Source organism: Myxine glutinosa, chromosome 1 (genome assembly GCF_964187855.1).
Source record: "Myxine glutinosa chromosome 1, kmMyxGlut1.1, whole genome shotgun sequence".
Lineage (NCBI taxonomy): Eukaryota > Metazoa > Chordata > Myxini > Myxiniformes > Myxinidae > Myxine > Myxine glutinosa.
Window position 1 is genome coordinate 148,268,754 of NC_136261.1, and position 26,498 is coordinate 148,295,251.

The window sequence follows — 26,498 nt, forward strand, 5'->3', positions numbered from 1 at the left end:
CCATTTCATGTAAATAGAGGGGGGGGATATAATTTTAGATATATATATAGTACGGGCATGCCCTAGTATAGATAAATGACTGTACCCGAGTTGCCGTTTTGTCATGGTTTAAACCAATCATAATTCAAACAATTATTTTGCACAAATGTATTTGTAATATACGTGATATCACATTTTATAAACAATTGAAGTTGAAAAAAAAAATCTTCCCCAAAGAAAAAAAAAAACAATTTGGAAAATTTTTCAAAAAAAATATCCTTAGGACATACCGACGGGAGAGATATGTGCATTCCAGAAGTTTGGTACGATTTCACAAAAGTTTGAGAAAGTAGTTCAGTGACAACACAACACAGGACAGACTATATATATATATATATATATATATATATATATATCCATATGATGATGTCGGCACACAGGTCGACTCCATATGATGAGTGGATACCAGAGATAACGTCACCGCGTGGCAGGCGGTGCGTATCGCTCCCAGCAAGGTGCAGCAGCAGCTGTATGGGACACCTTGCTGGCGGTTCTCCACTGATGATATGAAGGTCGCATAGTGACTGATATGTATATATATATATATATATATATATATATATATATATATATATATATATATATATATATATATATATATAGTCTGTCCTGTGTTGTGTTGTCACTGAACTACTTTCTCAAACTTTTGTGAAATCGGACCAAACTTCTGGAATTCATATATATATATATATATATATATATATATATATATATATATATATATATATAATTTTCTATTTTAGCTCCTTAAATAAAGTTTCCTCATAATATGGCAGAATGGCATAATAATCGGCAATATCACTTTCAGTGTGCAAAACAGCCTGCCATTTATTGGTACATGACACAGTCTCATATGGCTTTGTTCTCATTAGCTATTTCAAGATGAACCAACCAATGAGAAATGGTGGGTCCCTGCAAGAATGCACACACAATGAACCATGGGCTTGTATTCTAATAAAGCATTTGAATCCTAAATGACACCTATTGATGGTACTGTGATTGGGATTAGGGTTTCATGGTTAGGGCGTATCCTTTCATGGCACAAGCAATGGGTGTTGTTGGCATTTGCATTAAAAAAATGTAAACCAATGAGTTCAGGGCCATCACACGTGATTTCACAACAAAAGGGTGCCTTTGAGGAATGGCTGATGAACCAATCAGGACGCCGTTTTAATGGCGGGCTTGAGTGTGCAGAGGACAGATACATATGAGACTGGACAGTTGAAGGAGCAGTCAGACAATGAGGTGAGCTTGCCCAGAGACAAAAAGAGGATCGTTGCTCCTGTGTATAAGGAAGAGCATTTGGACCGTGAATACAAGCCACTGGATTTCCCAGGCAACAATATTCAGGTCTTGTTTGTGTTTCAAAACAGAGATTCAATCAAGCCACATCGGCAATGTGCAATCTCCTGGCTGTGACAATGAAGGGTTTTTCCATTGATCATTCATTGTTCCTTTTCGGCTCGCCATACTAGCAGCAAGTTGCAAACGAACCTTTCGCCCTTTATAAAAAAACCCAACTCTGTCACTCATGTCTGCCTCAAATCCCGTGTGTTTTTTGGATCCAGAGCTTCAGAGTGTGTGTGTGTGCGTGTGCGTGTGCGTGTGTGTGTGTGTGTGTGTGTGTGTGTGTGTGTGGTTGGATGTTATCTCCATATGCAGGTTTCAGAACATGGAACGGAGTCCTCCAAAGTCTTGAAGTATCCACCTCCGTTTCAGTAAGGGATCATGACTCATGGACCAGTTTGTGATGTTGTCATATTTTCAAAGTTTTGTTCTGAGGGATCTTTTCAGGATCCTCACCAAGCCTCGGACAGCTTTCAACTGCAGTTTGTTTGTCGTAAAAGTCACAGGGATGGTTTTTAAGATCTCTGTAAGGTTCTTTATCATTCGCATTGCTACAAATAATCCCCGATACAATTTTGGTGCTCTTCAGCTTCCAGGATATTTTCATTTCATTTTTGAGGGTTTGGTCATTCCAGTTTGGTCATTTTCTTGATTTCTGCATTGTTTAGGCCAAATCGCTGGGGACTGACACCTCAATTAGCAATGCCTTCTTTTATCTTTTTTATACATCAGTACTATATCCATTCGCAATGCTTTGTTGTCTATGTTCATGCTTGATGGGGGTAATTAGGTCATACGTGAGCATTACTTCATTGTCTTCATAGATTGCTATTGGTTCATGTTTCCACGAGTTTTCTGGAACTGAGATATTGAGACTTTTGCAGATGTGCCAGTGGATTACACGACATACTTTGTCGTGCCTTTGGGTGTACAGCTGACACGAGTTTTTTTTACATCCTGATAGGAGGTGGCTCATACTTTGTTTCTACATTGCAGAACCTACATTTCTCCGATTGGCTCAGTCCTGCCATTTTCTTAAAGCCATTGGTCCTTTGTCTTGGGCATTATAAATTAATGATTTGTTCTCCATCCCAGTTGAGCTGACCTCTTCTTGGCCATTCCAAAGAGCCTTCTTTGTCTACTCCTAATCTGTCCAACTGTTTTTTGTTTTTTTACACCTTCCTGCTCTTTTATAATTTTCCCAGATGGTGGTGTATATCTGTTTATATTTCGTTTTATATATTTCTTTCTTCTTTTATGCAATTATTGGGGCTGTACTCATTTTGGTTTCTTGTGTGACATCCTCCATTTGCACATGTCTTTGGATTTTGTTTTGTGTATACACATATGTACAAGTTAAGGGGGCATTATACCATTGAAGGCAAAAAAAAAACATTTTTTTACAAATATACAAATGCATCAATTAAAATGTTTGTTTCCTAGTATTGTATATATGTACCAAGTTTGAACGTAAATGGACTTGTCATAGAGAAGATATAAGCTCCCCATTACACTGAACACAGTAAAAACAACACTGAATCACAGTAATGCACTTTTTGATAAAATGTCTTGATTGAAAATATGCAAAACTATATATGTACATGTTGCTTGATATATGAACATTACATTGGTATACATTACATAGCATTATATTATGCATGGTTACCATGGTAACCAGATGCATACAAATGATGAATTACCACTTTACAGCTTATATCTTCTCTATGACAAGTCCATTTACGTTCAAACTTGGTACATCTATCTATAATTCCATTAATCTCTGTGTGTATGTGTGTATGTGTGTATGTGTGTATGTGTGTATGTGTGTATGTTTGTCTGTGACCGCTGTTTCTCGACAACCACGGGTCCGATATACTTTAAACTTGCCAGGTATATTGCTGGGGACCCGAGGATGTGCCTTTTCAAGGTTTCATATTAATCGGACAAGTACTTCCGAGCTATGGCGATTTAGCCGTTCGCCGTTCGCTTTGGCGTTGCGAATGGACCAAACCATTTCATGTAAATAGAGGGGGGGGGGGTTCTGTGGTCGTTGCAAATGGACCAAACCATTTGATGTAAATAGAGGGGGGGGGGATTGTCACCGTACTCGCAAGCCGTTCGCCGTTCGCTTTGGCGTTGCGAATGGACCAAACCATTTCATGTAAATAGAGGGGGGGGGGGGGGTTCTGTGGTCGTTGCGAATGGACCAAACCATTTCATGTAAATAGAGGGGGGGGATATAATTTTAGATATATATATAGTACGGGCATATATATAGTACGGGCATGCCCTAGTATATACAATACTAGGAAACAAACATTTTAATTGATGCATTTGTATATTTGTAAAAAAATGTTTTTTTTTTGCCTTCAATGGTATAATGCCCCCTTAAAGGGGAACCCAAATGCAATATTTTCCCCTGAAAACCATTGAAAATCATTAATCAGTCCATATTTGAACGATAGTTTTTTTTGAATTTTTTTTTGCCAATGATAAAGCCCTTGAGTATCGATTTTCGATTTTTCAAGTGACATCACATAATGATATCACCTTGATCTAAATGCCAGTTTACATAAGGAAACAGTGTATTCAGAGCTCGAATTCCGATACTGATTCCTCCATCATTAGCAACTCTCAAGGTTCTCAGTATGTTGAAACCGATCAGTGGGATTTTGAATAAACTATTGGAGACAAAATTAGTGATGGGAACACTTTTGCCATAATTGTAGAGCCGTATCGTTTCAAGCATTGTGCAAGTGATTCAGTTGAAGATGGTGTTCATGAACATAGCAGTGTTGGTAGTGCAGATAAAAATGCCGGTCGGATGTTCACTGCAGATTGGTAAATTTATTTTTCTCTTCAATTGACAGTTTATCAGGGATGTTGTATTAATTGATAAATCATTGTTGAATTAGTATTCATAAATTGGAATACTCCAAATGAAATACGGCATGGACACACCACGGAATGGACTCAACACCTACACCGTCCAGGCACAAGGTTGAGGGGGATTGTGGTGGGGAGTGGGGGGAAGGGGTGGGATGGTGGTGGGTATTATGATGGTGTGGTTGATGGGAGGTTTTGGGGGAGGTAGGGTGGAGAGGGGGGGGGGTGGTGGTGTAGAATAACTGCCTTATTTGTCAGGCCTACACTGTGGCATACTCTCATGAGATCTCATGCGGCCCTGCTCGAGTCGTAATAGAATGAATATAATTTCACAAAACACGGAACCAAACACCTACATGGAACAGGAACAGCATTACATTACATCTCCTCTCCTTAAGAATAAAAATCAATTTAAAGAGCAGGTTTGTCCGGATGTTCGTGTTGGGTGGTGGGTGGTGGGTGGTGTGGGGGTGATGGTTGGTGGGGATTGTAGGGGGATGGTGGAGGGTGGGGGATTGGTGTGGGTGGTTGTGGGTATTGTTAGCTAGGCTGATGGTTGATTGTGGAGGGATGGTGGAGGGGTGTGTGGTGTGGTCATGGATATTGTTAGCTAGGGTTTTTGTGCTCTTCAGATGTGTATGGCAAAGTGGCGGCGATGCTAGCCAGAACATCTAGGGAGGTGAGATCGGTCGTAGGCAGGCCAACAGGTGCTCGATTCACCACTCAAATCGCCCATGTCCATATTCTGGTAGCTCGGCAGAGATGATGTTACAAATTCCTGCGACGGTTGTTTATTCTGCTTAATCGTGACAGAAAACCACAAGATCTAGCCACCTCTGTTGTTTCACAAGAGTTCCCTGTAAAATGTTTTGGACACAAAACTGAACATTTTGTCGGCCCGATCCACACTCGGGTATTTCTGACAAACCTTGTCCAATTTCTGGCAACCCTCTGATCTTTCAGTCAATGCTGAAGGAGAGAACCATCTCAATTTGTATTGCTACAACCACTACGGATGTATCAACAAGGCATATTTGTAGAAATTTGAAAACTATTCGCCGTTTGAGTTAAATCGTTCTTTAATGTTATCCGTAGACAATACAAAAGTGGTGGTCACTTTCACTAGGTTATGTCATAGCTAATCGTGAAGAAGAAGATTTCGACTTTTAATCGCAAAATTACCGACTTCATAAATCGTTGGGAACTGAGTACCCTTGTCCCTCTATACAAGGGGAAAGGTGACCCTCTGGAGTGTGGCTCGTACCGAGCGATAAAGTTATATGAGCATGGAATGAAGGTATTGGAAAGGGTGTTGGAGAGGAGGATAAGGACGAAAGTGAAGATCGACGAAATGCAGTTTGGATTCATGCCAGGAAGAGGAACGACAGACGCGCTTTTCATTGTGAGGCAGTTGCAGGAGAAGTACATGGAGAAGAGGAAGAAGTTGTTTCTTGGGTTTGTTGATCTGGAGAAAGCATTCGATCGGGTTCCACGCAAAGTATTGACATGGGCATTGAGGAAGTTAGGAGTGGAGGAATGGTTGATCAGAGTAGTGATGGCAATGTACAAAAGAGCGCGCACAGCTGTAAGGACGAAGGACGGGAACAGTGGTGAGTTTGAGGTGAAGGTGGGAGTGCATCAGGGGTCGGTACTAAGTCCACTACTATTTGTAGCTGTGATGGAGGTGCTGGCTCAGAACGTAAAGGAGGGTTTACCGTGGGAGTTGTTGTATGCAGATGATCTGGTGTTGATTGCGGAAAGTATGGATGGACTGAAGGAAAAGATGAACAAGTGGAAGGAATGTATGGAGACAAAAGGTCTGAAGGTGAATATCGGAAAGACGAAGGTGATGGCAAGTGGTAAAGCATGTGGTGAGGTGGAAAGAACTGGGAAGTGGCCCTGTGCTGTGTGTAGGAAGGGTGTCGGAGTGAACTCCATTCAGTGTACAATGTGCGCTGAGTGGGTTCATTAAAAATGTAGTGGTCTGAGAGGGTCATTAACCAGTGTGGCAGCTACATTCAAATGTAAGGTGTGCACAGAGGGAGCTGCAGATGGAGGAAATGTTGAGTTGGATTTGGGAGACGGCGTGAAGCTGGAAGGTGTGAAAACATTTTGCTACCTCGGAGACATGCTGAATGGAGAAGGTGGATCAGACTCGGCAACGGTTGCTCGAGTGAGATGTGCATGGAAGAAGTTTCGGGAATTGAGTGGCGTGCTGATGATGAGGGGAGTGTCGTTGAAGCTGAAGGGAAAGGTGTATGCTGCATGTGTGAGAAGTGTTATGATTTATGGGAGCGAGACATGGGTAATGAACGTAGAGCAGCAACGAAGGTTGGAAAGGGTGGAAATGCGAATGGTTCGACGGATGTGCGGAGTATCGTTGAGAGAGAGGAAGACAAATGATGAATTGCGAAAGATGATGGGAATAGAGCCTGTGATTGATGCTGTGAAGAGGAACAGGTTGAGATGGTTTGGTCATGTGTTGAGGAAGGACGAAAGTGACTGGTTCAGAAGAGTGATGGAAATGAATGTAGAAGGAAGTAGAAGACGGGGAAGACCGAGAAAGACTTGGCTAAAGATGGTGGAAGAAGAAATGCGGGCAAGGGGGTTAACAAGGAGAGATGCAGAAAATAGGGCAAAATGGAGAAGATTGTCATGGGGACCGCAAGGCTAACCCCCGCTCTAGCAGGGAAAATGGCCTTTAAAATGCATGTTGTTGTATAAATCGTAAATCGGAAAAAGACATCTATTTTGTTGAGTATCAAAGGATAGATTGGCGGTGAGGTGGTCTGAGTGTTTGGGTTCCCCTTTAAGATCTGTTTAGCGAATACATTTCTATCAAGTGAGCCTTGTGTTGGAATTGGCTTTGTGCTTTACCACCTTTCAGTCATGTAGCTGATAAATTTACAGGATGAACCCAGAAATTGGCTTCCCCCAAATTAACCCATTCTTGGCCTGGTAGTTTGGACTACTTCAAAGAATGCAGTGTTAATTATAAACAGCTGTTTGCACAAGTTCATTTTCCAGTGTAGATCAGGCTCGTTTAAAAACAACGGGTCATGGGAAAATATTTATTTTCTGAAAATCCCTAGTAGTCTTTCTATATCGTATTATTTCTACCTATTCCGACCCATGGTGGACGAAGGAAGTAGCATTTCGACCTATTTCTACCTATGTATAAAATAAACCACCTTTAGAGGCCATTTTTCCCCGCAAAGCGGGGGTTGGCCTTTTTCGGGGACCGTGGTTGTTGTTGTTTTTTGGTCCCCTTTTTGAAGCAATGTTTTACGGCCGGATGCCCTTCCTGACGCCAACCCTTTTTGTCGCCTTTTTACGACAAGCAGGGAATTACCAGTGAACTGGTACTCAATTAGCCGACCTCGGAAGGATGACAGGCTGAGTCAACCCCCCTGGCGTTAATTCAGCGATCGACCGGGATTCGAACCCAGGATCCTAGGATCCTAAGCTGGCACCCTAGCCGCTAGCCCAACACCAGGGTAAATGTTAATACCTATGTGCAAATGTGCAAATGTGCAAAATATTGTGCTACCTATGTGCAAAATATTGTGCTACCTATGTGCAAAATGTGCTACCTATGTGCAAAATATTAATTATTATCCCTTTCATCACATAAAAAAACAAGAAAATATTTAACACTTCTCGTTTATTCACTGTGCATTCTTACCAAAGCCAAAATAAAAATAAACATTTTAAAATGTACAGTACATTTAAATGTACAGTACATAAAGCAAACCAATAAACCAAAGCTGCAAGGGACAATTTTCATGGCTGCATATACATTTTGGACATAACAATTGCAATCTAATGCCCAGTCTGCTACGACTGGCAAAACTTGCTTGTCATTTTAGGTTTAGCTATTGCAGAGATAGCCTTTAACATCATCTGCCTACCTGTTGGGTTCCTTCTGGCGTTATCAATGCAACCTGCGGTGTCAGTCCATCATGTGTTACTACAGCAACAGGTGTGCTCAATGCATCCCCTTGCTGCATACCAGTTAGGTATGTCACACGTTGAGGCTTTGTAGAAATATCATCTGCAGAAACAAATAAAAAATAACATTAGGAGCAGAATGTATCAATGGCAGCCGCATGGCAGGTGTCATGAATGATAGCATTATATAAAACGTGATGTATGAACAGGTAAATTCTGGAGAACTTCTGCCATGATGCTATGCAATTGTGAAAAATATGCATCCAAATAAAATAGGTTTATGGCTCCAATAATATAGTTGTTACATTCAACAAACCTCCATTACAGCAGGTATCACCCACCTCACCTCCTCCTTAATTTGCACAAACCCCTAATGTACCTCCCTTTCCACATTACATGCAACACAAAGGAAGGATAATACAACAACAACAACAACATGCATTTTAAGGCCCTTTTCCCTGCTAGAGCGGGGGTTAGCCTTGTGGTCCCCATGACAATCTTCTCCATCTTGCCCTATTTTCTGCATCTCTCCTTGTTAACCCCCTTGCCCGCATTTCTTCTTCCACCATCGTTAGCCAAGTCTTTCTCGGTCTTCCCCGTCCACTACTTCCTTCTACATTCATTTCCATCACTCTTCTCAACCAGTCACTTTCATCCTTCCTCAACACATGACCAAACCATCTCAACCTGTTCCTCTTCACAGCATCAAGCACAGGCTCTATTCCCATCATTTTTTGCAATTCATCATTTGTCTTCCTCTCTCTCAACGATACTCCGCACATCCATTGAACCATTCGCATTTCCACCCTTTCCAACCTTCGTTACTGCTCGTTCATTACCCATGTCTCGCTCCCATAAATCATAACACTTCTCACACATGCAGCATACACCTTTCCCTTCAGCTTCAACGACACTCCCCTCCTCATCAGCACGCCACTCAGTTCCCGAAACTTCTTCCATGCACATCTCACTCCAGCAACCGTTGCCGAGTCTGATCCACCTTCTCCATTCAGCATGTCTCCGAGGTAGCAAAATGTTTTCACACCTTCCAGCTTCACGCCGTCTCCAAGATCCAACTCAACATTTCCTCCAACTGCAGCTCCCTCTGTGCACACCTTACATTTGAATGTAGCTGCCACACTGGTTAATGACCCTCTCAGACCACTACATTTTTGATGAACCCACTCAGCGCACATTGCACATTGAATGGAGTTCACTCCGACACCCTTCCTGCACACAGCACAGGGCCACTTCCCAGTTCTTTCCACCTCACCCCATGCTTTACCACTTGCCATCACCTTCGTCTTTCCGATATTCACCTTCAGACCTTTTGTCTCCATACATTCCTTCCACTTGTTCATCTTTTCCTTCAGTCCATCCATACTTTATGCAATCAACACCAGATCATCTGCAGACAACAACTCCCACAGTAAACCCTCCTTTACGTTCTGAGCCAGCACCTCCATCACAGCTACAAATAGTAGTGGACTTAGTACCGACCCCTGAGGCACTCCCACCTTCACCTCAAACTCACCACTGTTCCCGTCCTTCGTCCTTACAGTTGTGTGCGCTCTTTTGTACATTGCCATCACTACTCTGATCAACCATTCCTCCACTCCTAACTTCCTCATTGCCCATGTCAATACTTTGCATGGAACCCTATCGAATGCTTTCTCCAGATCAACAAACCCAAGAAACAACTTCTTCCTCTTCTCCATGTACTTCTCCTGCAACTGCCTCAGAATAAAAAGCGCGTCTGTCGTTCCTCTTCCTGGCATAAATCCAAACTGCATTTCGTCGATCTTCACTTTCTTCCTTATCCTCCTCTCCAACACCCTTTCCAATACCTCCATTCCATGCTCCAATAACTTTATCGCTCGGTACGAGCCACACTCTAGAGGGTCACCTTTCCCCTTGGATAGAGGGACGAGGGTACTCAGTTCCCAATCCACTGGAATGCGGCCTTCTTTCACCGCGAGATTACAGATCTCTGTCATTCTCTTCACACCCCAACTTCCTGCTGCCTTCAACATATCGCCCACAATTCCCGTCGGCCCTCCCGCTTTTCTACTCTTCATTGCTTTTATCGCTTCCTCAACTTCCTTCTCAGTTATCTTCTCTGCCAGTCCTAAAACTGGGTTACTCTCTATGTTGCCATCCCATTCATTCTCTGTATTCAACAGCATTTCCATACATCTTTTCCATCTTCCTTTAATTCCATCTGGGTCCACAACGATTGGTCCCACTTCATCCTTCAAGCAACTCACCCCCATCACATCACACCTCTCTTTTGCTATCTGCTTTGCAATCCTGAATACTGCTCTCTGACCCTCTTCCGAATCCAAGCGTTCTCCAAACATTTTCTTACATGCCTCCTGCGCCTTTGCTACCTCTTTCTTTGCAGCCTTCTTGGCTGCCTTATAACTTTCATGCTCTGCTGTTTCTGCTCCCGTACCCTGCGCCTTCTGCCACTCCTTGAACTTCTTCCTCTTCTTGTCAATCCTCTTTCCAACTTCATCATCCCACCACCATGCTTCCGAGTGCCTCGGTGGTCCTTTTGTCCATCCACATACCTCACCAACGGCTCCCAACAGACTAGCTTTCATTGACATCCAACCACTTTCAAGCTCAACCACATCATCCTCTACCCTACTCAGCCTCTCTTTTAATGCCTCCCTTACTGTCACCTCTTTCAACCTCCACACCTTCATTCTCGGTTGGTACTTTACCCGCCGAGCTTTCCTCGCACCTTTCACCCTTATGTCGCAGACAACCAAGTGGTGCTGTGAAACAGCCTCCTCCCCCGGGATCAATTTTGTGTCCCGGAGGTGCCCCCTATCTCGCCTACGCACCATCAGGTAGTCAACGGTTGTCGTCGACCCACCTGACATGTATGTAACAAGCTTATTATCCTCTTTCTGGAACTGAGTACAGTATTACAAATCAACAAATCAGCTCCATCAGCAAACTCCAAAATCCTTTCACCTTCTCCATTTCTCACACCATATCCGTAACCCCCATGAACTCCCTCAAAACCATCCATACTCCTTCCCACATGTCCATTTAGGTCTCATCCTACCACAACAACTTCCTCATCTTTCACGTTTTCCATCAGCTTCTCCATCACACACCAGAAATTGTCCTTCTCTTGATCGCTCTGACCAACCTGCGGAGCATATCCCGAGATGACGTTCACCAAGAGCTTTCCAATCATCATTTTCACCATCATCAACCTATCACTCACTCTAGTCACACACACCACACTGTCTACAAACTCCTCAGAAAACAGGACACCAACACCATTCACGCCCTCCAGGCACCCTTGCCACACAAACTTGTATTTCTGTCCCTGCCTACCCTTCACCATTCTCACACCACTTCCCTTCCATCTCGTCTCTTGCACACAACATATGTCCAGTCTTCTTCTGACCAATACTTCCACCACTTCTCCTGATCTCCCTGTCATTGTCCCTACATTCCATGTCCCAAACCTTAGAAACCGATCTCCACTTCAGGCTGTACCCTGCCCATATGTAGGTGTAATTGTCATGGTTCTCTTTTTGAGGTAGTTTTTATGGCCGGAAGCCCTTCCTGACGCCAACCCTCTTAGTCGTCTCTTACGACACGCAGGGATGCGGTATACCTATTCTAATCCAGGGTACACACTGCGAAACGTTTAAAAGATGGAAATTCTGGAGGGGGGGGGGGGGGCATCACGGCTGTGGGGGCCCCGTCAGCACCACGCTACGGCGGCCTGGTCAGCACCACACCACGTCGGCCCGGTCGGCACCACACCACGTCGGCCCGGTCATCACCACACCACGTCGGCCCGGTCAGCACCACACCACGTCGGCCCGGTCAGCACCACACCACGTCGGCCCGGTCAGCACCACACCACGTCGGCCCGGTCAGCACCACACCACGTCGGCCCGGTCAGCACCACACCACGTCGGCCCGGTCAGCACCACACCACGTCGGCCCGGTCAGCACCACACCACGTCGGCCCGATCAGCACCACACCACGTCGGCCCGGTCAGCACCACACCACGTCGGCCAAGTCAGCACCACACCATGGCGGCCCGATCAGCACCACACCACGTCGGCCCGGTCAGCACCACACCACGTCGGCCAAGTCAGCACCACACCACGTCGGCCCGATCAGCACCACACCACGTCGGCCCGGTCAGCACCACACCACGTCGGCCCGGTCGGCACCACACCACGTCGGCCCGGTCAGCACCACACCACGTCGGCCCAGTCAGCACCACACCACGTCAGCCCGGTCAGCACCACACCACGTCGGCCCGGTCAGCACCACACCATGTCGGCCCGGTCAGCACCACACCACGTCGGCCCGATCAGCACCACACCACGTCGGCCCGGTCAGCACCACACCATGTCGGCCAAGTCAGCACCACACCACGGCGGCCCGATCAGCACCACACCACGTCGGCCCGGTCAGCACCACACCACGTCGGCCAGGTCAGCACCACACCACGGCGGCCCGGTCAGCACCACACCACGTCGGCCCGGTCAGCACCACACCACGTCGGCCCGGTCAGCACCACACCACGTCGGCCTGGTCAGAACCACACCACGTCGGCCCGGTCAGAACCACACCACGTCGGCCTGGTCAGCACCACACCACGTTTGCCTGGTCAGCACCACGGCGGCCCGGTCAGAACAACACCCTTGGAAAGGACTTCGATGCACGTCAGCCCGATCGGCCCAGAGCCTGGCGCGAAGTCCAAGGACATCAGCACGTCATCCGAAAACAGCTCCGGTTGGTGCGAACCACTCGGTCAATGGCGCGAACCAGGTCCTGACACGCCCTTGCTCGCTTGGCCCCGATGAAGGCCTCGCTGGGTGTTCTCCAAACAGGGGCAAAATCACCCAAGCCGCGCTGGATTTCGGCAGCGGAAGCCTTGCTCGCTCGGCCCCGATGAAGGCCTCGCTGGGTGTTCTCCAAACAGGGGCAGAATCCCCCAAGCCGCGCTGGATTTCGGCGGCGGAAAGCAGCCACGAAGCGACGATATTCGGTCGGGCTGTAATGCGAACACCATGGCGGCCCATTCAGCACCACACCCTTGGAAAGGACTTCGATGCTGTGGAGAGATCGAAGCAAGCCTCCTTGCTCGAGCCTTGCTTGAGAAAGGAAGGATAATACAAGAGTTTTAATTTAACTGATGAATCAAAGGCAAACTTTGCTTGCTGACGTTTACTTGGCCTGTGTGAATGTACGAGGGGCAGTCAATAAGTAACCTTAAAATATTTTCCACAACTTGTTTATTGCATTTACGTGTGTACCAACTGTTATTTTTCAACATAATCTCCATTGCTTTCAATGCATTTTTCTGGACCTGGATTCCTCCAGAAAAAAATATTTTGGCTGCTTGTGTTGCCATTCGTGCACCGCCTTTTGGACCTCTTCAGATCGGAAAGTGGTTTCACCAAGCGCCTCTATGTGGCTCAAAGACGTGGTAATCCGAAGGGGCGAGGTCTGGCGAGTAGGATGGATGAGGAAGACACTCAAAATGCAGATGCTCGATTGTTGCAGCTGAAGCACGGGCAGTATGGGGCCGAGCATTGTCACGCTACAGCAAAACACCGGTAGTGAGTAGTCCACAACGTTTTGATCCGATTGCTGGTTTCAGATTATTTTTAAGGAGGTCGCAGTATGATGCACTGGTGACTGTGGTCCCCCTGGGCATGTAATGCTCTACAAGTGGGCCTCGGCTATCCCAGAAGAGCGTCAGCATCACTTTTCCAGCGGACGGCTGTGTGCGGAATTTTTTGGGCTCCGGTGAAGTTGAATGGTGCCACTCTTTGCTTGCCCTCTTCATTTCTGCCTGAAAGTAGTAGACCCAGCTTTCATCACCAGTCACTACGCATTGTAATAAAGCGTCGCCTTCTGTTTCGTAACGTCGCAGAAGTACTTCACAAGCATCCACTCGCCGTTCTTTCAGTTTGATTGTGAGTTGTCTCGGCACCCACCTTGCAGAAACTTTGCGGAACCCCAGCACGTTGTGAATGATGTGGTGTGCTGAACCATGGTTAATGTTACATTTGGAGACCACTTCATCCAGCGTAATGCGACGGTTTTCCCTTAGCTCAATTCTTGCAACCATTTCTGGTGTGTTGGCTGTGTGAGGCCAGCCCGAGCGAGCAGCGTCTTCCACACTGGACACTCCACTTTTAAACTTCCTGTCCCAGTCGTACACCTGCTGCAGCGATAAACATGCGTCACCATATTGCATCTTCATTCTGCAATGGATTTCACTGGGATTCACACCTCCACTTCCGAAGAAACGGATGACAGAACGTTGCTCCTCCCTGGTGCATGCTTCTAAGGGAGCCGCCATCTGTGAACTGCTCGACTGAAGTCATACGCTCAATGTTGCCAGATCTAAACAGGCAAAGCGTGACTCTTACCCATAGATATAAGATATGGCGTCTACACCTACACAGATTACATTCTCAAATTTATATCGCCATTTTAAGGTTACTTATTGAATGGCCCTCGTAAATGTAAGGCGAGTGAACAAAGCACCTTTGAGTTTTAAATGTCCTGCAATAATGCTTCGATTTTGGTACAAATAGTTGAGAGTTATAAAATAATCTTTCATGCAGAGCCCTCAGTGGTACTGATTTGGTGACAAAACATTTAGGCAAAGTCAATATATGTTTGAAACTCTGATAAGCAGATTTTGAATCAAACTGACCTGCTGTCAGATTTTAACTGCAATTCATTTTAATTGCAGTTCCATACAAGTAATATACAAATATCGGATTTTTAGAGTACGGCAGAACAGTGCCATAACTAGTATTTTTGTATATTGCTTTCAAAGTATTGCTACAGACTTAATTATGTCTCTGCTTCTGCTGGATTGGATAGTTATGTTTGCATCTGCCATTCACAGAGGTTCTGGCCGTAAAGGATCACGGCCGCATCAGTCTGTCTTCTGGCATCGGCCGCACCACTGTCTCCTGGCATCGGCCGCACCACTGTCTCCTGGCATCGGCCGCACCACTGTCTCCTGGCATCGGCCGCACCACTGTCTCCTGGCATCGGCCGCACCACTGTCTCCTGGCATCGGCCGCACCACTGTCTCCTGGCATCGGCCGCACCACTGTCTCCTGGCATCGGCCGCACCACTGTCTCCTGGCATCGGCCGCACCACTGTCTCCTGGCATCGGCCGCACCACACTGTCTCCTGGCATCGGCCGCACCAGTCTCCTGGCATCGGCCGCACCACTGTCTCCTGGCATCGGCCGCACCACTCTGTCTCCTGGCATCGGCCGCACCACTCTGTCTCCTGGCATCGGCCGCACCACTCTGTCTCCTGGCATCGGCCGCACCACTCTGTCTCCTGGCATCGGCCGCACCACTCTGTCTCCTGGCATCGGCCGCACCACTCTGTCTCCTGGCATCGGCCGCACCACTCTGTCTCCTGGCATCGGCCGCACCACTCTGTCTCCTGGCATCGGCCGCACCACTCTGTCTCCTGGCATCGGCCGCACCACTCTGTCTCCTGGCATCGGCCGCACCACTCTGTCTCCTGGCATCGGCCGCACCACTCTGTCTCCTGGCATCGGCCGCACCACTCTGTCTCCTGGCATCGGCCGCACCACTCTGTCTCCTGGCATCGGCCGCACCACTCTGTCTCCTGGCATCGGCCGCACCACTCTGTCTCCTGGCATCGGCCGCACCACTCTGTCTCCTGGCATCGGCCGCACCACTCTGTCTCCTGGCATCGGCCGCACCACTCTGTCTCCTGGCATCGGCCGCACCACTCTGTCTCCTGGCATCGGCCGCACCACTCTGTCTCCTGGCATCGGCCGCACCACTCTGTCTCCTGGCATCGGCCGCACCACTCTGTCTCCTGGCATCGGCCGCACCACTCTGTCTCCTGGCATCAGCCGCACCACTGTCTCCTGGCATCGGCCGCACCACTGTCTTCTGGCATCAGCCGCACCACTGTCTTCTGGCATCGGCCGCACCACTCTGGCTTCTGGCATCAGCCGCACCACTCTGTCTTCTGGCAATGGCTGCATCGACGCATCAGTGTCTTCTGGCAGCTTCTTTGTGGAGGTTGGTAACTTGCGGTCTTTTATTTTTTTGTGATCTCACTGCCACCACATCCACATCCCACTAATTTCCACCATCTCCACACCTCCAAGGTCACAATACTGTAACTCAATGCAGAAAAGCCTTCCAATTGATGATAGCACAGTCTGAGGAGGTCCGAGCGTGAGAGCCGAGGAGCGTTTTTTTGCGCGAGCGTGATGAGGGTCAAACTGAGTGATTTTGTTTTTGTGAAAAGCATTTAATTGTTGAAAGCTGAATAAGTACAAATTTAATGCGTTATGAAAATTTAGGTTATGACAAAATTGTGTGTATGGAGGAAGAGAAGAGGGAGTGACTGGGTTAGAAGTAGGGATGAGTGCCACGAGGGTGGGGGAGAGGAGTCGAGTGTGAAGAGAGGTAGGCGGACAGGGATGAGGGAGTGAGCGAGTGGAGAAAGAGCGGTGTGTGTGTGTGCACATGCGTGCACACAGAATTATGGCCTATGAATTATGGCCTATGGACAAGGAGAACAGCCTATGGACGTGACTCCAGTAGCCAGTAGCACTAGCAGTGCTAGCCCGGGCAGCACTGCTGATTGATGTCCTGGGTGTCCCAAATTAATAACGATGATAAAGCTCTGCCAGGTAAGCAGTGGTTCAGAAGCGAGGCTCGGCTGAGTAGTTTGAATGTGGGATCAATAGTGATGAGAGGGGCCGCGGTGGTGGAGATGATGCAGAGAAGGAGGTTGGAAATATTGTCTATGCAGGAGACCAGGTGAAAAGGAGACAGAGCAAGGAGGTTGATAGGAGGATACAAGCTGTTGCACGAGGGTGGGGATGGAAGGACTAATGGCGTGGGAATTACAGTATCAGAAGTGATCAGCAAGCAGGTGTTCAGAGTGAAAGATGGGAAGGATGGATAGTTATGGCATGGGTGGTGATAGAGGCAAATAGTATGTGTGACACAAAGTGGAAGGACTGGGGGGCAGAGAAGCAGGAATTCAGGGATGCACTGGAGAGGATGATTGAGCTGGAGGTGATGCTGTGCAATGTGGGAGACTTTAACGTGCATGTGTGAGTAGCAGAGCCGGGTGAAGGGGCATGTGTTGGTAAATTTGGTTGGAGAACAAGGAATAGAGAGGGTCAAGATCTGGTGGAGCAGGTGGCGAAGAATGGGATGGCCGTAGCTGGTTCTTTCTTTCAAAAGGGGGAAAGCCACAAGATTACGCATGAGTGGAGAGCATAGAACAGACATGGATTTGGTGGTGGTAAGGAAGTGACAGTTATGGAGAGTTAAAGTTTTGTAAGGCAGTGGCGGAAGAGCATGTTATCACCCAGCATAAGCCTGTGGTGTTTGTGGTACAGATGCAGAAAAGGAGGGAGGTTAAGATCAGGGGTCAAAGGTTATTAGGTGGGGGAAATGTTGGGGAAAAATTGCCATAGAGTACAAGGAGAGGATGAGCAACTTAGTGAAGAAGCGGTAGGTTTGGAGGAGTGGAAGACGTACGGAGAGGGTGCATCGTTGAGGGAAAGAAACCAGGTATGGTGGACGAAGGAAGTAGCAAAGGCAGATGGTGAAAATGAGGTTTGGAAGAGGATAGAGAAGATCAAGGACATAGGGAGGCAACCGAAAGCAGGGTTGCTGCACCTATATGGGCAGAAGAAGAAAGCAACAAGGAGAGCTGTGGGGGTAAGGTGAGGAATGATATGGAAGAGGAGATATACAACTTGGAAGAGGTGGGAGGAAGATGATCTATAAATTTCCAATTGACATGGATGAGGATAGCAAGGACAATAAGGGGGTGGTGAGTGAATATGCCAGGGTGATTAAGGATGGTGGTGGGAGGCTAATGACATTTGGTGTGGGAAGGTGTGAGAAATGGAAGGTGTGGTAAATGGAAGGTGTGGGAAATGGAAGGTGTGGGAAGGATATTTCAAAGAGCTGTTGAATCAAGCGAGGTGGGGTGTGTGGGTGGAGGTGAGCTGTGAGCTACCAAGTTATAGGGAGGCGAGAGTGCAGTTGGTGGAGATCACGGAAGAGGAAGTGGCTACAGTGAAGAGGATGAAGAGGGGAAGAGCGTCAGGCATTTCTGAGGTGTGTACAGAGATGATAATTGCAGTGGGAGAAGTTGGAGCCAGTTGGACAAAGAGGCTGTTGAATGTATGTATGAGAGAAGGTTTCATTATGGCAGATTGGAGGACAGGGTTAATTGTGCTGATATGGAAGGGGGATGTTCAAGATCTGGGGAAGTATAGGGGCATTACACTCGTTAGTCATGTCATGAAGGTGCTGGAGCGGGTTCTGGAAGGGAGGATAAGGTAGATTGAGTAGATGGAGGTAGGAAAGGGTAGGGGATGACAGATGGGATGTTCATGCTCAGACAGCTGGTGGAGAAGAGTTTGAAGGTGCAAGGTGAAATGGAATTATAATTTGTGGACCTGGAGAAGGCCTACGAGACTGTCCCGAGGGAGATTGTGACGTCAACACTGAGATGGATGGGAGTGCCGGAAGCAGAAGGTAGTTTGGTGGAAGGGATGTACAAGGGAACGAAGGGAAGACTGTTGGTTAGTCCTGGAATGTCGGAGGAGTTCAATGTGAACATCGGTTTGAGGCAGGGAAGCACTCTCAGCCCACTCATGCTTATCATGATGAACATGAGGGGTAGTACAGGAAGGATGTTGCATGCGGACAATCTGGCTGTTGTGGTGGAGAGTGGGTGGGATATGCAGAAAGTACTGGGGAATGGAAGGAGGCATTTGGGAAACATGGACTGAACATGAGTATGGAGAAGACTGAGGTGATGTGGGTTGAGCAGCAGAGAAAATTAATGAATATCAGGTTAGAGGGAAAGGAGATCAGACAGGGAAATAGGTTTCAATGTTTGGGGGAACAGTGACCGGGGATTGTATGTCCAAGTCAGTGGTGCGGAGGTGTACTCAGATGGGCGTGAATGGGTGGTGGAGGGTGGAGGGAGTAATGGCAGACAGAAAGATATCAAGGTGATTGAAAGGGTTCTGATGTCATGTGTAATGCCGGCCTACCTTTAAGGTTTGGAGATGGTGGCACTGACAGAGAGACAACAACAGAGGCTGCAGGTTTGTGAGAACAACTGAGTCAGGAGGATTACAGAAGTGAAGAGGGTGGATCGACGAAGGGTCGATGAACTGAGGGAGGAGATTGGTGTGCAGAAGAGTTTGATGGGAAGATTGGTGAAATGCCGGCTGAGATGGGCTGGACATTTGGTGCGAATGGGTGAAGAGAAAATGGCAAAGAGAGCAGGTAGCTTGAGGGAACAGGGCAGGAGGAAAAGATGTAGACCATGGTTGACCTGAGAGCATTTTGGAAGAAGGAACACCAGTTATGTGGGGTTGTTTGGAGAATGGAGAGAGTTGGCTTAGGACAGAGGGGAGTTAAGGCGTATCGTGGTCAAGGTCAATACGATACTCAGGGCAGAAGCTTGGTACCATTGGAACTCACCCATTAAAAAAGGGAAGAGGAGGAGAAGCCGAAGGAGAAGAACGAGGAGGACGAGGACGAGAAGGCGATTCTTCACCAGTGAGAGATGGGGTTAAAAACGATGCATGGCACGATTATTTCAAAATGTTGTGGATGAATTGTGCAGTTGACAAAAATAAGCCAATTAGATTTTGGTTCAGGTCCGGATGCAAATCCGGCCTATCAGTGGGATATATAATAACCACCTTTAGAGGCCATACAAAACGTAAACTGTTCAGCCTGGCAGAGGTATGCGCTCTACCTTGTGGCTTTCTAGTTGATGTCTGCAGCCGCTAGAGATAAAAATGGAGGAGGGTAATTGGCTTTTGCAAGGGCCCATTGCGAGAACGCAAAGTCTGAAGATATTCATCTGCACAAACACCAATTGACTTCATAATAATCATGCAATCTCCACTCGATTACTAAAGTGATGCAAACAACACAGCTGTTTACAATGCCAGTGCAAATAGGACCAGAGATTGCCATACCGTGCCTCCGTTCAAGACGTACTCTCTCTCCCTCTTCAGTCGCGTCTGAGTCTCCGTGTGCTGTGCGCTTGTGTGTAGCAAGTGTCGATGGCTGCCGGTACGTTTTGCCACAATGGCTGCAGCTGTACGGCTTGACAGGTGTATGTACCACTTGGTGCTTGTATAGACTAGAGTACTCGGTAAAGCGCTTTTCACAGCAGGGCACTGTGCACACATATGGCTTCTCACCTGCGAAACACCATGTGGGTGAAATAGAAAAAAGGGACATCAATATGCTGAATATGCAGTGCACACAGCCAAATGTTTTTGGTACAATTCAATGTCAATCTGACAAAACAGCACTTCTGCATACATTGTAAAGCTGCATTTACAATTATATTTTTTGATACCGTTCTCTTATGAGGAATCCAAATTGCGTCCAAACATTACAAACGTTAAGGAATACTGTATAATATCAACACAGTGCTACAAATCAGAAAGTTTCATGCATGTAGAAAGACTCCAAAAGTATAGGCAGTGTAGCGTGGTGAATACTACACAGCTCCTAGGAAGGAAATACCACATGATGAAAAAATATATAAAAATCAAACACTTATCTACTCCATGTGACAAACACTTATCTTATCACTACTCCATGTGATAGATTTACGTTTCAGCATGAGCCGTATGAAATGCTCCGAGGACATGCAAAACTTGCAGTAGAGGTGGTCGAGGAAGATAGCCCAAAAGTGATTTTATGTATCTTGGGGTATTTTCTTAAATAACAAGGCAATGTTCACATATGCATGGATACAGTAAAGGCATGCGGGAAATCATACCGTGTTTATCACAAATACACAGATACGGATGAGAATGAGACTATAAAGCACGTCACAAGCACGGAAATACCTTTTCCTGTAGAAATTAGCAAGATTGCACCAGCCACGTCAAGGATGCAATGCTCTCTGCTGGATTCTCATTAGAATATTGAGTGTATACAGGTATCTCTCGATTTATGTTTTTCACTATAAAAATGACTTTTTATTGCATGTTTTTCGATTTACATTCACATTTTTTGCGACAATGAAATTCAAATACTGTACAGTACAGTAGGGCGCTATGGAAGATATTTCAAACAGCGCTCCACTCTTTCATGTGAGCCACGTCGCAGCCATGCAAGCGCTGTATGGCGTCAGCCATGTGGATGTGTGTATGATGCATCTCGCGCAGCATCAAGCGTTAGTCTCCCTTTGTTTGCCTTGTTGTGCTTCTTGTGAAGCGCTCTGCAATTCAAAATTGGAAGTAATCTCTCTCATCCCTCAAGATGTCTAGCATGTCCACATCACACTTCAGGACTGTATGGTCCATGTTGCCTCATAAATCAGTTGTATGTCAAAACATGTTTGCCTGAATGACAATTGCATTAAAACTGTTTCTTTGAGCTTCCAAAACTCAGGAACTAACAGGCTTGTTAGTTTATTACTTGTTTATTACTGTACCCAGTGGTGTGTTTGTTACGGTTCCCTCCAATTCAGTGGTGATCACCTTGGAGGGAGGTTTTAAGATTTAAAACTGTTGCAAGGCAGTAATAGGACTAGGACGGCAAATGGGCACCACACCTTTGTACTGGAACAAGTACTTATTTAGTCAATAAGACAGCAGCGAAGAAAACGACTTCGCCAATATGTTTCGAGGCGCTGGCTGCAAGTTCATTGCTGAAACTTTAGCAGCATTCAAGACCCTTTGCTTGTCAGCAAAGCTGAAGCTGGGTTGTGTGGATGATGGCAACGGACCAAAACTCTTTTCTTTTTAAATACAAAGCCAAGGCTCGTGGAAGCATTTACATCCCTCCCTCCCCCCATATTTTACCCCCCATTGTGTGCTAAACTTGGTTGTGATCATGCAAGCTATTACAAAGATCTCATCCTCCCCCCTTCCATAACCCCACCACACCAAAACCACAAATCTCCAACACCATTCCCCCCACCGGCAGTGATACATCCCCATGGCACCCCCATTATGTCTGCCAAGTTTGGTGGCACTAAAAAGTCTAAGATATAAGGGAACGAACAGATGACAAAAATTAAGTGGCAATAAGGGTACCTTTGTGTTTGTGTCAGTTTTGCCTGATGTGAGACTTGTTAGCAAATGCACCACACATGGAACAAATATATTAGTGAAACTGAGTTTCAAATCGCCAAACAAGAACACACCTGTATGTATGCGGATATGGTTCTTGTAGTTTGTAGCACTGGAAAAACCTCTCCTACAGCCTGGCTCTGGACAAAGGTATGGCCGTTCACCTGTGTGCGTGCGGATGTGCACCTTCCGAATGTTGGAGGTGGTGAATGAGCGTCCACAACCTTCAAATGGGCACTTGAATGGCTTTTCTCCTGTATGCCACACAGTTACAAGACACTTTTGAGTAGAGATCCAAATAAAGAGAAGAACCATAACTATGATGAAGTGAGCCTGCTGAAAGAAATAAAGTACTTCAAGAAAAGTTTTCCATATACAATACTGTACCCAGGTATCTTCAATTCGGAGCCAAATTAATGCCATCAGCCGGCACAAAATTCCTACCTCACTGGCCAAAGCCAGAATAACAATCTATCTATAATTCCAGTAATCTCTGTTTGTACGTTTGTTTGTCTGTGACCGCTGTTTCTCGACAACCACGGGTCCGATATACTTTTAACTTGCCAGGTATATTGCTGGGGACCCGAGGATGTGCCTTTTCAAGGTTTCATATTAATCGGACAATTACTTACCGAGCTATGTCCAAAAAACGATTCAACCAATCAGAGAGCAGCGAACGATCGCGTGTGCCGAACGTGGAGGACACACTCTGCCTCGGATGGCACATTTGAGAGCGTATTCATTTATTTCACGTTTGCAAACTATGTTGGCGTTAAACTATGTTTTAAAACTAATAAAAACGAATTTGCGATTCATTCGCTTTCCTGCGCGTTTGTGCACGCGATGGCGATTTCTTTACCAAACTCCGGAAGCCGTTCGCTTTGGACCAAACCATTTCATGTAAATAGAGGGGGGGGATATAATTTTAGATATAGATATAGTACGGGCAATGCCCTAGTATTTAACAATGCTTTGAATGAGGCCATTAAGAAAAGCTTCACAACATTCCATCATTGTGCAATAAACAACTCTGCAATTCATACAAGTGTGCGTCCAACAATGTGCATCCAAACCACAGTTTTGCATTTCCCTACCAGTGTGCGTCCGAATATGCTTCTGCAAGTCTCCAGAAGTTTTAAAACCCTTCTGGCACGTTTCATCCGGGCACTGGTAAGGCTTTTCTCCTGTGTGTGTCCGTAGGTGGCTCTTTAAACCATAACCTGTATAATTAAGGCAACAGTGCAGTTTAACTAAGAAGGAAATAAAACAAATGAAGAAGTCAGATTGCAGTGCTTCAACTTAAAAGGTCAACATACCAGTGGCGAATGCTTTGCCACAACTTGGATGTTCACAACGATATGGTCGATCACCTGTGTGCGCCCGTTCATGCACCTGCCAGAAAAAACAAATGACCATTGACCATCACAGGTACAATTTTAGCAATATTCTTCACTAAAGAACATTCATTGGATATCACCTTGTGCATCATATAAAATACAAGAAAAAGTACCCCTTCCCAGTGATGGGAAATTGTGAATGGGCATTTCAAGTCCCATCACTACCAACACCCTTCCTCCCCACTTCCCACTGACTTTCTCACAGCTTGTTCTGGACCTGCTCATGAGATCGAAGGGCTTGTTCTGCCGGCCTCTTTTGCCCCCATGCTGTATCTAATGCTTGTTCTAGTCATCGGATTTCTGGATTATCAAACATTGCCAGTGAAAGAAGAAGACAACGATGTAGTGTGCGGACATACATAGAAACACTCAGCTGGGACCTGCATCAATAACAGTTGCTACATGGACGGCGATCGTATGCACTTGTGGCAGCACTTTATTAATAAACAACACTATACATGAGAAATATGCAGAATAAAACAATACTGGATTAATTATTAGCTCACCTGGAACGAAGTTCAGGGGAGCTAATGCGATGGCGCATCGTCCGTTCGTCAGTCTGTAAACATTTGAAACTTCTTCTCCGAAACCACTGACTGGATTGCGACCAAATTTAGCACAAATTATATTTGTTATGTTGTGAGTAAATTTTGTTCACGACATTAAGAAAATCGTGGCTTAAGGGGGTCTACCAGGGGTCAAAGTGGATCCACGTTTGAACCCCCAATATAGGAAGTTGCTTTTTCTTCTGAAGCTAAAAACACTATTTCGATGAAACTTGGCGACAACCTTCATCACCCATGATGTACCAATGTTTGTTCACGGCACTATGAAAATCGTAGTCAAAGGGGGTTGGGGGAGGGGGTGGGGGTGGTTGCCCCCAAAATAGATATTTTTTGTTTGTTTGTTTAAAGTCTTTAGATTATGTTAGTATGATTCTGCATGCTGTCCTGTCTTCTAGCAACCATTGAAATTGGTTTAAAATACCTTTAGTCAGTGCAATATACTGTTTATTCTACCAGGTGAGCGCCAGGGGTATCGCCCCTACGTTTTTCAAACATCATCGAGGCTCGTGGAAGAGTAAGAACACAGAACAGACAATGACATTCACGGGTGCAACAAAAGTCGACACAATAAGTAGAACCCAAATCCACAAAGATCACTACTGGTGTCCCTGTACGGTGGAAAATAAAATCAGGCACACAATAATTACCCTTAAAAGAGAGAAAAAAGTATTTTTGGAGCCATTTTACCTCACATCCAGTGGAGCCAATAACAGGTTACTGAATTTAATCAGGTTAGAAAAAAAATATCGCTTTTTATGAATTTTTTTTCCAATTTCAGTCTAGATTTTGACAATTATTTAGGCCATTAGTTACAATTGTCAAATATGGAATCAGATTTTGAATATCAGCTTTTAATACGCCTCGACGATACATTATTCAATCCTTGGTCTATGAGGTATACTTTGCAATAAATGGCTGTGTGGTGGAATGTCAGGAGCCATTCACATTGCACCTAGCCTCACGCAGCCAATCAGTGCAAACCGCGAACAGACTAACGGACAGACATCTGTCACTCAGATATACATATACAGTCGGACCCTGACATTTGCGGGGGATACATTCCTGGAGAATGCCGCAAATATCGAATCCATGAATGTGGGGGCATTGTTTGAATAAGGGTTAAAAAAAAATTTTTTTTTACTACATGGTCAAAGCTCGGGAAAGAGCTATGATACAGAAGAAATCATGGCACAACATAACAAAGGGAACAACATGAGAAAGGGGAAACGCGAACATCAGGATGGAGGGAGAAAACATATGGAGACGGACAAACAAGGGCAGGCAATATGGGGTGACAAGGCGCCATCAAGTTTTAGAAAGCTCATTCTTGAGATTGGACAGAAGTTGTTTCTGGCTATCTCTCGAGCATACACACTTGTTGAAAGCTTTGTGGAATGATCTGAGGTCGTCTTCAGTTGGACAAGGCACGTTTTATTAAAACAACTGCTTCACCACACGATTCAGAGGACCAAGAGCAGGAGGGCGACATACATATGCAGGTCGATATGAACCCCCGTTGCTTAGGCTTTCAGTCATAACCCTCAAAATGTTGTCATTTCTTCCAATAGCATTAAAACTACTTTCAGTAGTACACCACATGATCAAAAGTATGCGGACACCCCTTCTAATTAGTGGATTCGGCTGTTTCAGCCACCCATTGTTGACAGGTATATATAATCAAGCACATAGCCATGAAATCTACATATACAAACATTGGCAGTAGAATGGGCCATACTGAAGAGCTCAGTGACTTTCAACGTGGCACCGTCATAGGATGCCACCTTTGCAACAAGTCAGCTTGTCAAATTTCTGCCATGCTAGAGCTGCTCTGGTCAACTGTAAGTGCTGTTATTGTGAAGTGGAAATGTCTCGGAGCAGCAACAGCTCAGCTGCGATGTGATAGGCCACACAAGCTAACAGAACGTGAATGCCGTGTGCTGAAGCGTGTAAAAATCATCTGTCCTCGGTTGCAACCTTCACTACCGAGTTCCAAACTGCTTCTGGAAGCAACGTCAGCACAACTGTTCGTCGGGAGCTTCATTAAATGGGTTTCGATGGCCGAGCAGACGCACACAAGCCTAAGATCACCATGCGCAATGCCAAGCGTCGGCTGGAGTGGTGTAAAGCTCGCAGCCATTGGACT

General features: G+C 46.0%; 1 protein-coding gene across 3 annotated transcripts in view; it reads right to left on the reverse strand.

Annotated features, from left to right (window-relative positions):
* LOC137429626 (zinc finger protein 143) overlaps window positions 1–26,498 on the reverse strand; it is a 101,052-nt gene that overhangs the window by 48,242 nt on the left and 26,312 nt on the right. For all 3 annotated transcript variants that reach the window (XM_078777965.1, XM_068119701.2, XM_078777962.1), the window contains exons 8-12: window positions 23,709–23,784; window positions 23,487–23,612; window positions 22,467–22,646; window positions 20,275–20,502; window positions 8,184–8,326 (exon numbers count right to left, since the gene is read on the reverse strand). In XM_078777965.1, coding sequence (XP_078634091.1) covers window positions 8,184–8,326; window positions 20,275–20,502; window positions 22,467–22,646; window positions 23,487–23,612; window positions 23,709–23,784 — 753 coding nt within the window. The remainder of the gene's footprint in view (window positions 1–8,183; window positions 8,327–20,274; window positions 20,503–22,466; window positions 22,647–23,486; window positions 23,613–23,708; window positions 23,785–26,498) is intronic.